The following is a 16,078-nucleotide window of genomic DNA, read 5'->3' on the forward strand; positions in this document are numbered from 1 at the left end:
TTGCGCTAGATCCGGACCCGGCCGGCCCCACCCCTGTCAAGCTCTGCAGGGCAGGGGGCGCAGCCTCAGGTCCCCCAGCCAGGCACCAGGTGGGGGTGCAGCCTCAGGTTCCCCGGCCCAGTGCTGGGTGAGGGGTGGGGGGGCGTGCAGCCTCAGGTTCCCCAGCCTGGCACCAGGTGGGGATGCAGTCTCAGGTCCCTCGTCAAGCCCTACCCAGTGGGGAGCACAGCCTCTCATCCCCCGGCCCGGCCTCAGGTCCCCTAGCCCCAGCCTCAGGTCCTCTGGCGCGAGGGCACGATGACCATTTGCATATTAGCTCTTTATTATATAGGATTGGGCCATGATAAAAGTAAGTCAGCAAGGGCAAATTGCTTTCCCATTTGAGTGTCCTCCTACTCTGAAAAATTGCATAAAGCCAGCCCATCAGCAAACAACTCCAGTTCACAGGACTTGATGAAAGAGAATCAAATCTTTTCCCAACATGTATTAAATATTCCAATATTATAAATTACAAACACGATAAATAATGTGAGAAATTTCTACTCTTGACAAGCCAAATTATTTCACTTAATATAGGGTTGTTTTTGAAAAATCCGTGAATAATTTTACAAACTTCATTTCTTCTTTTTTCAATAACCACTAGCAGAGAGTAAGGGACTTTTTAAATATGAAAAGAAAACAAAGACATAACAATTAAGTATGTGAAGTGAGGGTTTGGTTTTCTGTAGTATTGCTACTTTTACATTGCTCGGCTAACCTAATTATCTGTCATCAAAAAACTGAGCTGACAAGCTAATACATTCTTCCTCCAGCAAATATTACAGTATATTTGCCATGAGGTTTATTATTTGTTGGTTGCTACTGTTCTTTGATCATTTTAGAAAAGATAATGACAGGTCTATTGCTATATTCCAGCAACCAAGCAATTATCAGTAGCTCAACATTAACTGTTTTTCATTTTATAAAAAGAATAATGGATTTTGTTTTTATGTCTAGGTGAAACTGGTACATTGGGAAATGTTTTCCAAATAGTAAATGCCACCTCTCAGATCTTTTTGATGGTTTCCACAAAGCTACTTGATAGCTCAAAACTCTCATTTACACTCTGCTACTATGTTTCCTTTTCTTTTTCTTTTATGATGAAGACAATTAACGGCTCTGGAAAATGGAGAAAGTAATTAATTGTAATCAAATAACCAAACATTAGCTTAAAGTCCAGAAAGTTTTAGTTTGGAATATGTAATATTAATACTTGACACATAAAAATCATTCTACATCATTTAAAACATACCAAAATGTCCATTTGAGATTTGCTCCCTATTCAAAGGAAAGAAGTATTAATTCTCTTATTATTTTAAAAAAGATGGTATTCGCTTTCCCTAACATATTTTAAAAAGTAAAAAAAAAAAAAAGTTTCTTTACTATTGCACCATTAGTTCTTGGGTCTGATGTTGTGTATTCTTAATAAAAACCGAAGTTTCTTTACTATTACACCATTAGTTCTTCGGTCTGATGTTGTGTATTCTTAATAAAAACCGACTCATTTTAGAATGACTGCAGCAACTAAAATCTATAACGTGTCTAAAATTACACACTTAATGCCAGTTCTCCACCAACATCACTTTCTCTTTCCCGCAGTAATAGAGGTAGAATTGGACAGAGCTGCCTCGCAAGGAACAGCACTCCTCTGCTGTTTCATAAAGTGCCCAAATTTTCGGGATAAAAAGTGAGCTGGTGTCCAATTTGCAACTCCCACCTCACTTGATTCAGAAAATCTCTGGTGTGGACTTCTGCCTCTTTCCCTCCTTGTGGACTGAAATGACAGTGGGCAGAGGTATTTTGAAACATACTAAAGGTGGAGGAGCCTAAATTTGCCTGGGTGCCTGAAGGATCGCATGGAAGACTATCACCAACCTGAAACTCATTTAAGGCTGTCATGTGAGCCAAAAGCATGTTTTCGTTTGTTTTGTTCTCTAAACCATTAAAATGGAGGCCTTTATTTTTACAGCAGCCTAACCTTCCCTCACCATTTTATGCAGAGGTTTAAAGATTTAATGACTGGCTAATCCAAAAATAAGATAATTGGGTCTAGGGAGGAGGTCAGGTTTAGAATTCAAAGTTCTAAAATACGTGAATATTGTGTCTTTAGAGCCTCTCTTTAACACCGACTCATTTGGTGAAAACTAGTTTGTACTGAGGCATTGAAAAAGTCAATATTGAAACGCAGACATTCCTGAGATGCAAAACCAAACCCCATCTCACAATGCTATGCAACGTGGATTACTGCTTTCCCTGCTTACCCCAGGAGCACCCTCCCCCACAAACCCTACAAAGGACAGACATCTTGCATTAAAATTCTGTGTCCTGCCAAATTGGATCACATAAAGCAGAAGTGTTTCCACCAGAAGCAGTTCTAGAGGGGAGGTAAAATTTTACCTCTTTCTTCAGGATTTTTTGGCTAGACCTAAGTATTAAACTGACATAAGACCAATTAACGGAGAAAGCAGATATATTTATGTGAATTCTATATGACATGGGAGTCCCCATAATGCAATGAAAACCCAAAGAAATGACAGAACCTACATGCTTTTATATGAAGGGGAACAAAGAGAGGCTACTGTGACCAAGTAACTAAACTCTGTAGCGAGGCAGGGAGATAAGAGTGATTTGAACAAGGCCTGTTTATATAGAATTCTCTTGGCTTCGACTCCCCATTAGATAATGCTTTTTTTCTCCTGATGTAGGAAGGGCATCTTTCACATGGGAGTTGTAAATCTTCTGTTTTCAAAGTGAAAAGAGGAGATTAGAATGCCCTTCTTGCATCTGTGATTTTTTAAGTGCTTTTAGCTCAAAATAATCCTTATGCCAAAATGGCACAATTAGGGGTGGCACAGTCTGCCATCCATCAATTCCTACACAAGGGATCATCCTGATAATCAGGTATTAATAACCCTGGCATCTCTGGAAGTTATGTGCATCCAGCTCAAGCACTAAATGGATTTGAAAACAATAAGAGAGGGAAGGATACATATGGGATTTCCAGCAACCGTTCTATATTTTTTCCCAGTTAGAAAGGAGACTGTGTTGGCCATCACAGCAGTCTGAAATGGTGTATACATTTTGCCAAAGCTAGTAGTTGAACAGATAAAAAGAAAATATCAAACAAGAATAACAATATTCTACCATGAATACTGTTTTAAAACGACAAACTGGCAATTACTGCAATATAAATGAGAAAAGTTTCTAAAAAGATATCAATTATTCAATCAGTTGTTTCATATAAATAAAATATTGACCAACTATCCTAGTTGACCAGCTAACATGATAGGTAAGCCCTCGTGTTTCTTGCTTAACATAATTCATTGAGGGCATCCCTACTTGGGTAGCTCTCCTCCAAACTGTGATTCAGAGGCCTAGCTCCTTTTACATCATATTTCCACTACTGCCAACATATGTCTCGCAAGGTTTCCTGGGGATTTTTCCAATTCATCCATCCAACAGGGGAAAAGGTTAAATCAGGCCAAGAAATTGTAAGTCCCTAATGTTCCTCATTTTATTGGCCAGGACTCAAAGTCACCTGGCTCCACATAGCCAGTGAAGCTACGAAATACAGTCTAGCTGTATGCCTAGGAGGAATAAGAAAAGATTAGGAGGTATCCAGTAACTCTCTGCACTGTACTTCTCCAAAAATCTTTAAAAACACCATAATTAGTAAATGATAAAGACATGATTGACAAAGAAAAATTATCATCAACCTTATGTTTCTTAATAGTTCATTCCATGTTTTAGATAAAATTAGGCCTACATAAACATTTAAATTCAATTCTTTGCATTTATTCAAAAAGTAGTATACTCTGCCAATATGTATTTACTTTTATAATTTTTCATAGACTTTTCGATATATATGTATTTATTGATTTCACAAAGGAAGGGTGAAGGAAAGAGATAGAAGCATCAATGATGCAAGAAAATCATTGATTGGCTGCCTCCTGCACGCTTCCTACTGGGGATCAAACCCATTACCTGGCATGTGACCTTGACCGGAATTGAAACCGGGACCCTTCAGTCTGGAGGCTGATGGTCTACCCTCTGAGCCAAACTGGCTAGGGCTGCCGATATTTAATATGACGTTTTATTATGCCAATTTCTGGGTGTCTGATAGAAAACAAAACAAGTACTCAAGGACTACTGAATCATTTACAGTAATTATATTGATACTTTTGTAGGATTCCCTTCATAAACTGCAGGATGCACTAAGACTGCCAAATTACTTCTATGTATCAGAATGACAAATGAACCAGGATAGCCAGGGCACTATCTGTAATTATTAGATACGTTCTTCAGGAAGGTAAAAAATTCTTCCACATGTGATCATGTGACTCCTCTTAATTTTAGCACCAATAATTGGCCAGCTGCTTCTTCTATAAGTTAACAACTTTATTAATAGAATCTATTTGCAAAGAAGGTAAGGAATGGTAAATTATTCATTGAAAAATACTTTTTAAATGGTGGAATTAAATGAAGATGATTTGAAAAAGAAAGCTAAGTGAGCAATGCCCTCATGAGATCTATTACTTTGACCATAATACCACAATGTTTTAGCTAGAGAAGTTAAGGAGCAAGGCATACTTCTATTAATAAGGACATGAGCTCCAAATGAAAGCCTGGCGATAGTGGACAACGTGTTTTGATTTTATTTAAAGGGAAACTGTTACACACTACACCTATTTTCTCTTCTCTTGGGGCTTCCAAGGAATGAACAGATTTGGGGTGAGAAGTTCTTGAGAGCCAAGAGAGACTTTATTGGGCTGAAACTGGGATTTTCGAACCCACCTTAAACAGTAAGAACATGTTTTTTTTTGTGTGTGTGTGAGCATCTACTATATAATTTAGTGAGAAATAAGAGTTTACATGCATTTTGGTTGTTGAGAAGAACCAAGTGTACACATTCAAGTAAATTCTCCAAGAGCAGAAAACGGTATGTTCCACATCAAAAAATTGGAGGTTACCATGTCAGCACAAAAGGAAGGGATTTGGTAATAATAGACACAATGGAGAAAATGACCTTAAACATAGATTGATAAAAAATTAATATTATTTTAAATATGCTTTACATCTCAATGGTTTACATATGTGTTATGTACAATTTTTCTGGTAATTATATAATTTAATTTAGTACTTGAATATTGCATGGACAGCTTTTCACTAAAGGAGAAAACTCCTGCGTTGAGTGTGGTAAATATTCCCAGATGGATCACTTACCTCCTCCTTCAGTATCGCAGCCCCTGAACTAGCTTAATATTTTTAAGTAGTTCTTAGAAATTATCAGAGCAATGAAGTCTAAAGTCTAGAATATGATAAAGTGTTCTCTTATATGATATTTTCTTCTAATTGGTCTCTAGATAACATAACTTACTAAAATGTTCTGGAATTCAATACATCTCCCATATTCCTCATTTATAATTTTGTATATGCTGAGTCTTTGGAGTGCAACATCTTTCCACATTTTTTATTCAGTGACTTATCTCCACTTTCCTTCAAGATACAGCTCAACACTATGTTGATCATGTTCACACACAGTTACCAGCAAGTGTGTTTCCAACATGCTTCCTTAGTATTGTGAGCTTCTATTATTGTATTTTCATACTGTATTGTATTTTTCATAGAGTTCTGTATTTCCACACATGGTGGAAAACCTCTGGAATGTAATGACTGGCTGCCTTTTAATGGTATGGACAGAATAAGTAAGTAGTAAATATGCAGTATATAGTGGGTCTCCTGCAAATGTCTGTGAGAAAACTATCTCCTGTGGGTTCTAACATACTAAAGAAAGTAGGTTAATGTTTTAACTTGGAGATAAAAATAAAACAATGGAGAAGGGGCAACTGGGAGGTAATTCGATTTAGATCAGGCCCCGAGAACGAGGTCTTTATTTTGGGATTAGTGTCCCGACAAGAAGAGACAGCAGAGCACTTCCCCCGCTACTGAGCCCGAGTGAGAAGGCAGCCATCTATAAGCCAGGAAGAGAGTCCTCACCAGAATCTGACCATGCTGGCACCCTGAGCTCAGACTTCCAGTCTCCAAAACTGTGAGGAAATACATGTCTACTGTTTAAAACACCCAGTTCCTAATATTTTATCATGGCAGCCTGGCCTAACATAGTGTACGCACTAACTCTATAGCTATAAATATGTAACAAACATTATACACATACACACACAATACTCTCTCTGTGTGTCTCTTTTTCTCTTTCACTGATTTTTTGGGAAATATCATTTCTGAAACATGCCCCAATAGGGTAATATAGTGTGTCTGTCAATAGTAAGAAACTAAATGGCTGCTTCTTACCATTGAGACCATTAGTTATATCTTAAACCCCCAAACACAATGCTGTATTTTTCAAAGCTTGCTTTAGTTACTTGTAAAGGATGCATTCTTCATCAAAGCATTAGTAAAACTAATATTATTTCAGTAAAGTGTTATTTTACCTATATTAACTTTTAAAATAAATATAATGTTATGCTAATTTAGAGAAGCTTAGACTAGAATTGGGAGAGCACTTCATTGATAACTTCATATATCACATCAATGTTTAGAAGCACAAACAAAGCTAAGCCCTTTATTAATTACAAAACCCAATAGGAATCAATACCTGTATTCCTCTTGTGTGAAACGTGGGATTTCTCCGGGATGTAAGACAAGGATTTTCACCACGGCACTGCTGGACATCACAGGCTCACCATCATCAAACGCAATAACCACCAACTTAAAAAGTAATAAAAATTCACGTTAAAATTATTTACAACAAAACACTTTCTCATTTTTCCATATGTGCTTTTAATCACTGGACTGCCTGATTCTAGGAGGTGGAACACTGAACATCGGGTAGTAGGCAATGTACTAATGTATGCTACATGTATTATTTAATCTGCACAAAACCCTGCCAGGTAAATGTTATCACTTTAATTTGTGAGATGATATAACTCAAATAAATTGAGTTAGTAACTCTATGATAAATAAAACTACCAGTAAAACAGTTATGTTATATCTCCCAATGATAAACTCCCATAATTTCACTAGTGCCTACAGTGAAAACATGTTTTTCTAGGCATGAACACATTTAAAAAGTGTTAAATTCAGTCACATCAATAGCAAAAAGCTAATTAGCTTGCATATATAAGGAAATTAATTTTTCCAACGTGAATTAATTGTCTGCAAGATTATAGGCCAGAAATACTTACTCTGGAGGATAAAATTGGAAATGTTTAGACTTTAACACACTTTGAAATACACTCACTTAAAAACAATTACAACATATGAAACCAAGTTTACAGCAGGAAGTGTTCAAATAATGAAAACTAAAAAAGCTTTAGTCTTAAGTGTAATAAGTCTTAAGCTGTATAAGATTTATTATGAAAATAACTTTTATGATTTATCATTTTCTTTGATAGTCTACTTTATATCTAGAAGAATTTTAGTGTTTATGATAAGAAATGATAAATATATTCAAAATTATGTGTTTCTCCAGAATATAATTTTGAAAGCTACAGATTACTCATCTAAATTTATTCAAACTAGATCATGAAACCATAACCAAGGATCACCTGAGAGCCATATTTACCTTTAGATTTCAATCTTACAAAGAAAATAATTATTCCAAATACTGATAAAATTATGTGAGACATAGTATTTATTGATAGTTGCAATGTTAACTGATGAGTATTTGATTGAAAAAATGGAGACTATTATGAAAACAATCAAAATGTGTTGGATGCCTTTACTTATATTAGGGTTTAGATTAGTTTTAGTTTGAATTATATCAGGTAATACTGGGGTGGGCATTATGTTTTCTGTGCTTAAGGGTTGTAAATCTTTTAAGTCAAGCAAACAACTCAGGCACAGAGCTGTTTGGTTTCACACAGAAACATACGCTTTATCACACCACTAAACTCTTTGTAGAGCCAAGGGCTTTATTCACAGTGAAAAATTTTATTCTAAGTAACTATAGAAAATGGACACATTCAACAAAATAGATTACTTATGAGAATAGTGAGGGATAATATTATTTCACATTTTCTGGAAGTATAACAATCATGAGCACATAAACTTGATCCAGCAATTCTGCCTGCAGTTATTTAAGGAAAAAAAAAGAAAGAAAAGCAAGTGGCAAATGATAATTGCAAAAGGAGTTTCATAAAAGCCAAGATTAGTATAACAAAAAATTAGAAACAGCCTAGTTATCCAACAAGGTATAAACAAACAAACAAAAAGGATACTGTATTCATACAATAGAATATCATGCAACCATGAAAATAATAGCATTAATAGTATTCATTGGTATGTAAAAGTTAAAAAATCAGTATGAATAATATTACCATGTTACTTAAAACATGTATTTGTACTTAAATAGAAGTATAAGGATAGAGAGTAAAATGGTAAATTCTAGTTATCTCCAAGGTGTGAAATATCAAGTGATTTTTTTCTTTTTATCGAACTGTATTATCAAAGTGTCAATGCAGATAAAATGTATTGTTAATAATTTTAAAATATTAAAAAGAAGAAAAAGAGAAAGAAGTATGGTCACCTGTTAAACCAAAATTTCAATAAAAATTAAGCATCTAAGAGACAAGTATGGAAAACTAACCTTAAAAATGGTCGTAGGTTCTTCATTAAGATTGACTCGAGTTATTACTGTTCCAGAATCTTCTTCTACATCAAAAATACTGGCAGGATAAGGAGACTGGACACCATCTACTCTATATCTCACACGACTTGCAGGTAATCCCTATAATAAAATTATATATATATATATATGTTATTATATGTTATTAATTTACAGTCACACAACAAACACAAAGTGTAGTGATAATGTTAAAATGATTTTTAAAAAGCATGGCCTTTAAAAGTGAAAAATCATATTTCAATTTTCCATAATTCCAGGTGCAGATGTAGCATAGTCTTCATTTCATTCCAATAACTCAATCTAAATTAGCAAAGAGTTTTTACTACATGTCATTCAAAATTATGTAAAATAATAAATTAATGGTTGACTTGACTATCCTCTCTTCCATTTGTCTTTAATTTTATGAATCTCAACTTACTCCCTAAACACCATATCTGCTAATATTCCTTCAAAAAGATTCGAGTACAGTAGTAGAAAAATGAAAACATCTATCATAAGGAAAATTCCCCCCCGCCCCTTTTTTTCTGGATTGGGTGAATGTAAAACATTATCTCTTCCCTACTTCTCAGCTTCGGTGCTTATATTCCATGTTAATTACTATTGTAGTTACTACATTCGGCTATGAAGCTCTCCTTTAAAATAATTATGGAATCCTCTGAATTTTTCTAATAAATAAATCCTCATATAATCTACAGTAATAGGTTATAGATGATGTGTTCTTACACCAATTATATACTGCATGATGTAATAAATCTGAGTTACACATCATTGAACAAAACTCAGATATTATTAGTAATATTTTTAGGGATTGCAAAAATCATTGATACATAGATAATTTTATATATGGTATAGAGCACTGATGGCGAACCTTTTGAGCTTGGCGTGTCAGCATTTTGAAAAACCCTAACTTAACTCTGGTGCCGTGTCACATATAGAAACTTTTTGATATTTGCAACCATAGTACAACAAAGACTTATATTTCTGATATTTATTTTATATGTTTAAATGCCATTTAACAAAGAAAAATCAACCAAAAAAATGAGTTGGCGTGTCAACTCTGACACACGTGTCATAGGTTCACCATCACTGGTATAGAGGATCTCTAAGAATCTACTTAACTCATAATGTGGTGACAAGTTTTCAATTTTAAACCCATCAATATCTGGTCATAGATACTCATCCATAGCTATTCACATTCACCTCTCAAGATGATAGGCAATGGTGAGAAATACATACTTATGTACTATGGGCCTCATATTTGGTCAAGTGGGGAGGACAAAAGGTGCACAGAAAAACACAATGATCTCATATTTCTGATAAAGCTATCAGAAGCATGGATGTACCAAATGAAGGTGCTAGAACTAAAGCACAGATTTTCAGAGTTATAGTCAAGTGGATTTTATACCTCTCTATGTAGACACTTAAATAAGAAAATGTAATATGCCTAAAAATAATTTGATTTGTAGATATTACAGTGGAATCTGATCTGTTATATTATTTGAGTATTAGAGTGACAAACTAAAACAATTTATGGGTCAAGACTTGGGCCATTTTAAACTCAAAGCAATAAAAGTAGGTATGTATCATTATTAAGTGGAATAAGTTGAAAATGTCTTTTAAAACAAAATATCCTGTAAAAATTTACTTAAAATTTGTACATACAGGGATTTGCAAAAATAGGTTTACTGTTTCGAAATAGGTTTCAGTATGTGAAACATGGAGTTTATTCCTGTATTATTATTTATTAATTGCTCTATTATTTGCTATAGAAACAACTGTAAACATACTTTTGCCCACCCCTGTACTTATTTGGGGATATTGTAAAGACCCTATGAGCATGGTAGTTTTATGAAAACTTGATTTTCCAATTAGACAATGTCATGGATGACACCAGAGTTACTTCCTGAGTCCAGGCATTGGTATCCTAAAGTTCACAAATGATGAAGATACAAGCGCTGTCCCAGACCAGAAGCAAAGTGAGGCATTTTTGCCATGAAAGCAAGACTGAGGAGGAAACAGCAACCAAAATCTATGTGCCTGGCATTCACTAAGTGTTTTCATTTTTCATTAAATACAAACACCGATCCCCTGAAATGATCTTATTATTCTTATATGGAAATGAGGTTCAAAGAAGTTAAGTAACTTCTTTATGTAACTTAAGTCTTAAAGGATTATGTATACAATATAATTTTTCCTAGTTAAACACAAACACCAACACTAGTAACATTAGTCAATAACTTAATGGGACTCTGGGGATGTTTGCCAACCCTAATAGCCCCAAAGAACGACATGATTTATGACATCTATTAAATGAATTAATTAATTTGTTTGTTTATGTATTAGGCTTCTTTCCAAATACAATTTCGAATAGTATGTGACTCATTTAAATATTGTGCGGTTTCCAAAATGTGAAAGGCATGATTTCAACACTGTGATGTCCTTTTATCTACTAAATTTGACATATGTAAAACTCCATAAATATTAATAGGAGACAAAACTACTGGAATAGTAATTTATTTAGTACATATGTAGTAATTTGGTGATATACTGAGATGATACTCTGAGTCTGGCAGTTTTTCTAGATAATGGGAATATGACAGACCAAAAAACAACCCTGTCACAATTCTGCTTATGTTAGTTTTTTATAAACTAAAAGTAACATATTTCTATACAATAACAAGGCATATGTAACTAATGTAGCTGAATAAATGTAAATTTATATAAAGAAAACGTAACCTTGAGATTTCAACTATTTTCTTTATTACTTAGTACATTTTTACTTCTAATTTCTATTCTTATAGTTAGTGTCAAACACAGTATGTTTTGACTTAATGATGGTGAGAATGTAGTTAATTACTACAGAAGGTAATTGCAGATCTGTATGAAAGATGTTCTAAACCTGCAAACATAAGGAATTTCAATGAGACTATAATGGACAAAATAATAAATGCATACTATCAGGGGATATCTGGATTTAGTCATTTTTCTTAAATACATAATTACCAAGAAATTGCTTAGACCCATGTAATTTTCTTCATAATAATGGCAATCACATTTTGTCAGGAAATACTAACCCTATTATTATCATTACACACAAACATTAGGTAATTTGTTTTCAAGCACACAAAGAGTTTTCTCTCTGACATGGTTTCCAAAATTGTTTTTCCTCAATGTCTTTGAAATCAGCTAATCTGATGTATTCTGTAACAGTGTAATTCACAAAATTTCTCAAATATGACTTAGCATCAGGGAGTACTATAAAGTGGTTTGATTTGTGGTTGTTGTTGTTCACTTATAATGACATTCATTTAAAAAATTTTAGTGCATTTAACTAGATGTTAAGGTCTACTTAAAAGAGAGTAGAAAAAACTGCAGTCAAACTCTCCATGTAAACACTGGGAGGGTCATGTGCTTTTCTTTCTTCCTCCCCCCAACACTGCTTTTAAATTCTACATGTTTTTTTTTTCTCAAATATACTTTATTGATTTTCTACAGAGAGGAAAGGAGAGAGATAGAGAGTTAGAAACATTGATGAGAGAGAAAAATCGATCAGTTGCCTCCTGCACACCACCTACTGGGTATGTGCCCGCAACCAAGGTACATGCCCTTGACTGGAATCGAACCTGGGACCCTTGAGTCCGCAGGCTGATGCTCTATCCACCAGTTAGGGCCCAACCCTGCTTTTAAACACCTGAAGTGACCACTATGCTTTGACAACACAGTGAGTTGAAGCTCTTAAAGGCAAGGTCCTTATGCCATATATTATTAACTTAACATCATGTCTGCATATAGTTCAGTTTCTACAGATATTGTATTCACATAGCTACTAAAGATTTTAAGAAATATTGGCTTCAAGATTATTTACCACTGACTCTTTTGGGAAATGTTTTTCAAAGGCAAACATAAGTCAATCCCCTAGAGACATCAAATCGTATATTTCTTTTAACATTTCTTCATTTGGATACATTTTTAAATGTATAAGATAACCATGGGGGCATATTTAACTTCCTTTAAATTATATTTTACTAAAATCTCTGTACCTGTGGTCCAAACAAAATAAAATTTCCTTCACAAAGACCAACTTCCAAAACCAAGGGAACTTAAAAATAAAGATGAACTTGAACTAGAGCTAGTAATTAGCAACCCTATCCTTTCTGTCTTAAAATCCTCCCATTTTTCTTAGGATGAAACAAAACATCTTGACACTGTCTTTGTGGTCACCAGACTGAATACAATCTGACTCAGGTGTATCTCTCTACCTCCTTACAAAATTGCCTCCTTTGTTTTTAAAAACTTATTTTTTTCCTCCTACTTTTGAGCCTGATTCTTCTGTCCAGAACCATCCTTGAGTCGCTACACAAAATCAGACTCTTCGTGCCTGGTTTTACAGCACCCTAAACATTTATTCCTTAAAGGTTTCACAGTTGTCATTTTTATTTACTTGATTGATTTGTGATTAATTTCTATGTCTTTATGCTTGAAATTCTAAGGTTAGAAAACGTGAAAATTTTAATCCTTAACACTTAATGTAGTGCCCTTTAATACTGAGGGATTTTTATTTTGTTTGGACCACACATACAGAGATTTAAGTAAAATATAACCAATAATTTATGGAACATTTTCATCAATGCATCTGCCAGGCATATTTATTTCCCATTTCTTTATGTCAATTTTTCCTCACATCTTGTTCCTACTTAATATAACCTCCTCCTTTTTTTCAAAAAGGGCAACCATTTTAATGCACTTAAAGAGTAGCTTTTAACTACACTGTTGTGGCGCACTGCCTGATTGTTCAGCAAATATTCCTGTTTTTTTCTTCTTTATTTTTTAGCTCTACTTCTTGCCCCACTGATTTTGGGCTAGGCCTGTGACTTGGTTTGGTGGATGGAAGCTGAGGGACTGTGACACACAACCAAAAGTCTTACATGTGATCACGCAGTTAAGCAAGTTCTTTTGTGATCCTGTCCTTCACTATGTGAACAGCAGGTGGCTCAGTAAAGGATTCCAGAGGAAAGAAGCATGTGAACTGGACATGAACTTAACCTTCAGCCTTAATCTAAGACCAGCCAACCCAGCTGCCTCACAAAATGTAATTTTTTAAAATAATGAACTAGTGATATTTTGGTATTGTTTACTCTGCAGCATTTGGGTAGGTAAATCTAACTGGTACTACTGTGTGCATTTTTGCTTTTTTCTAACTTTATGTAATGGTATTTTTTTTCTTCCTATTCTGCTACTACATTGCAATCTTGTTGCTATATGTTCATAACATCTTGCTGTACTAAAAATGCACAGGTTACTTCACTGTTAATAAAGATCACAGCTACATGGGAATCCTTTTCATGTCAGAGTCCATAACATAACTGTTAATGCTCCTGTCACTGAAATTTTCTTGAATGCTTTGAAATCTGGATCCCAAAGAAATATTTTCACTCCCATGTTCATGGAAGCATTATTCGCAACAGCCAAATTGAGGACATAACCTAAATATCTGTAAGTGGAGGAGTGAATAAAGAATATGTGGTATAGCCTGGTGAGTGTGGCTCAGTGGTTGAGCATCAAACCATGAGCCAGGGGGTCATGGTTTGATTCCTGGTCAGGGCACACACCCAGGTTGCTGGCTCGGTCCCCAGTGGCAGGAGGCAGCCCATCAGTGATTGTCATCATTGATGTTTCTATCTCTCTCTCTCTCTGAAATCAATAAAAAGGTATTTTTTTAAAAGAAGGAAAAAAGAAAGAACTTGCAAGGTGTATACTGTAAAAAATTTAAGACATATTTGAGTAAACCAAGAGATGCAACAAAGCAAATATTTTTTTTCACTCCAGCTAGAGAGAAACTCTTGATTCACTTCTGATTGTGCTTTTATTCTGTCTGCGATATTCAACCCCAGGCCCAATCACTGTTAATTCTTCTATTTCAATGGCTTTTAAGTATTTATATTTCCCCCATTTTCATTATCAATTTTTTCCTTCTCATGCTGAAATGAAAGCAGTAGCTGCTAACTCGCCTCCTGGTTTCATTTATCTCATTCCATGATTAAAGTGTATCACAGGAAATTAATTGTTCTAATATATAGCTTTAATTTTGTCTCTGCCCTGTTTGCAAGTCATTAGTAAGCTTCTTCTTCCTACAAAATAAAATGTGTTCCATAAAACATACCTTCCATATTTCCTGTCCCCAGATGAGTGGCTAAAAAAAGCCTTAATGCATTCTTTTAATAGCTAACATTCATTGAATCAGTTCCAATCACAGCACACAAATTCAGGAACAACTTTTAACTGAAATTTTTGGGTAGTTTTTCTATGCTGATTTCTTCTACCCTCATTTAAACTAATCCCCTACATTTTTAAAAGTTGAATTCTGACCCAGAGCAGCTCAGACCATATCAGGGCACCTTCATTCCTTGGCACCTTTCATACACACTCTCATGGCTTCATCTCTGTTTCTCTCTTGCCATAGTCTTATTTGTGAAGTCCACACTAAATGTTTTCTGACCGATTTATTCATTCAATAAGTACTACAAAGTGTTTATATTGTGGCAGGCACATGTTTGGTGGGGTCCACCACTGAAGAATAGCTATCATTTAAGGAAATGGAATATCAACGAGACCAAGAGTTACCACGGCCTGGCTTTGAGGGTGTTCAGGCCAAGAATCCAACTTCTGAGAAGCCAGGCTACCCTTTCTTTATTCTTTTTTAATTGATTTCAGAGAGGGAGGGAGAGGGAGGGAGAGATAGAAACCTCAGTGATGAGAGAAAATCATTGATCGGCTGCCTTCTGCACGCACTCTACAATGGAGATTGAGACCTTAACCCAGCATGTGCCCTGACCAAGAATCGAACCATGACCTCCTGGTTTACAGGTCAACGCTCAACCACTGAGCCACACTGGCCGGGCCAAGCTACCCTTCAAAGGCTCTGTTCCCATTTTCTCTGACAAGAAATTCAAAACAAAGGCAATTATTTAAGCCATAAGCCATCATTTTAGCTGGTAAGCCTGGCAGTTTCCTCATTAGCAGAGCAACATTGACATCACCAACAGTTAGAATCTAATATTGATTTCAAGTAATTTTAACATTATAATTATTCTTGAAAGAAATCTATATGCTATAAAAAAAAGGAAAGAAAATAACACAGATTCTTAGAACACTTCCCAATGCCTTTTCTTGACATTAACCATGTATTAACTTTCTCATAAAGCCCTCCCTTTTGGACTCATTTACACTTTCAAAGCTAATTATAACCCATTGTCACTGTAAAGATCAAGTCCCAACCGTTTCATGGTGTGCTTTCAAATGAAGTATTTAAGACCAAAGGGAGTAAGGGTGGGGTTTTATAGCTTCTCAATTTGCACAAGCTGACATGCATTATGAAAATAGTTCTTGATTATGTCA

General features: G+C 35.0%; 1 protein-coding gene across 2 annotated transcripts in view; it reads right to left on the bottom strand.

The window, feature by feature from the left end:
* Positions 1-16,078, bottom strand: part of PCDH15 (protocadherin-related 15) — a 516,985-nt gene that overhangs the window by 112,835 nt on the left and 388,072 nt on the right. For both annotated transcript variants that reach the window (XM_015565490.1, XM_015565491.1), the window contains exons 21-22: positions 8,645-8,785; positions 6,653-6,765 (exon numbers count right to left, since the gene is read on the bottom strand). In XM_015565490.1, coding sequence (XP_015420976.1) covers positions 6,653-6,765; positions 8,645-8,785 — 254 coding nt within the window. The remainder of the gene's footprint in view (positions 1-6,652; positions 6,766-8,644; positions 8,786-16,078) is intronic.

The sequence above is a fragment of the Myotis davidii genome, unplaced genomic scaffold, assembly GCF_000327345.1.
Source record: "Myotis davidii unplaced genomic scaffold, ASM32734v1 scaffold20, whole genome shotgun sequence".
Classification (NCBI taxonomy): Eukaryota; Metazoa; Chordata; class Mammalia; order Chiroptera; family Vespertilionidae; genus Myotis; species Myotis davidii.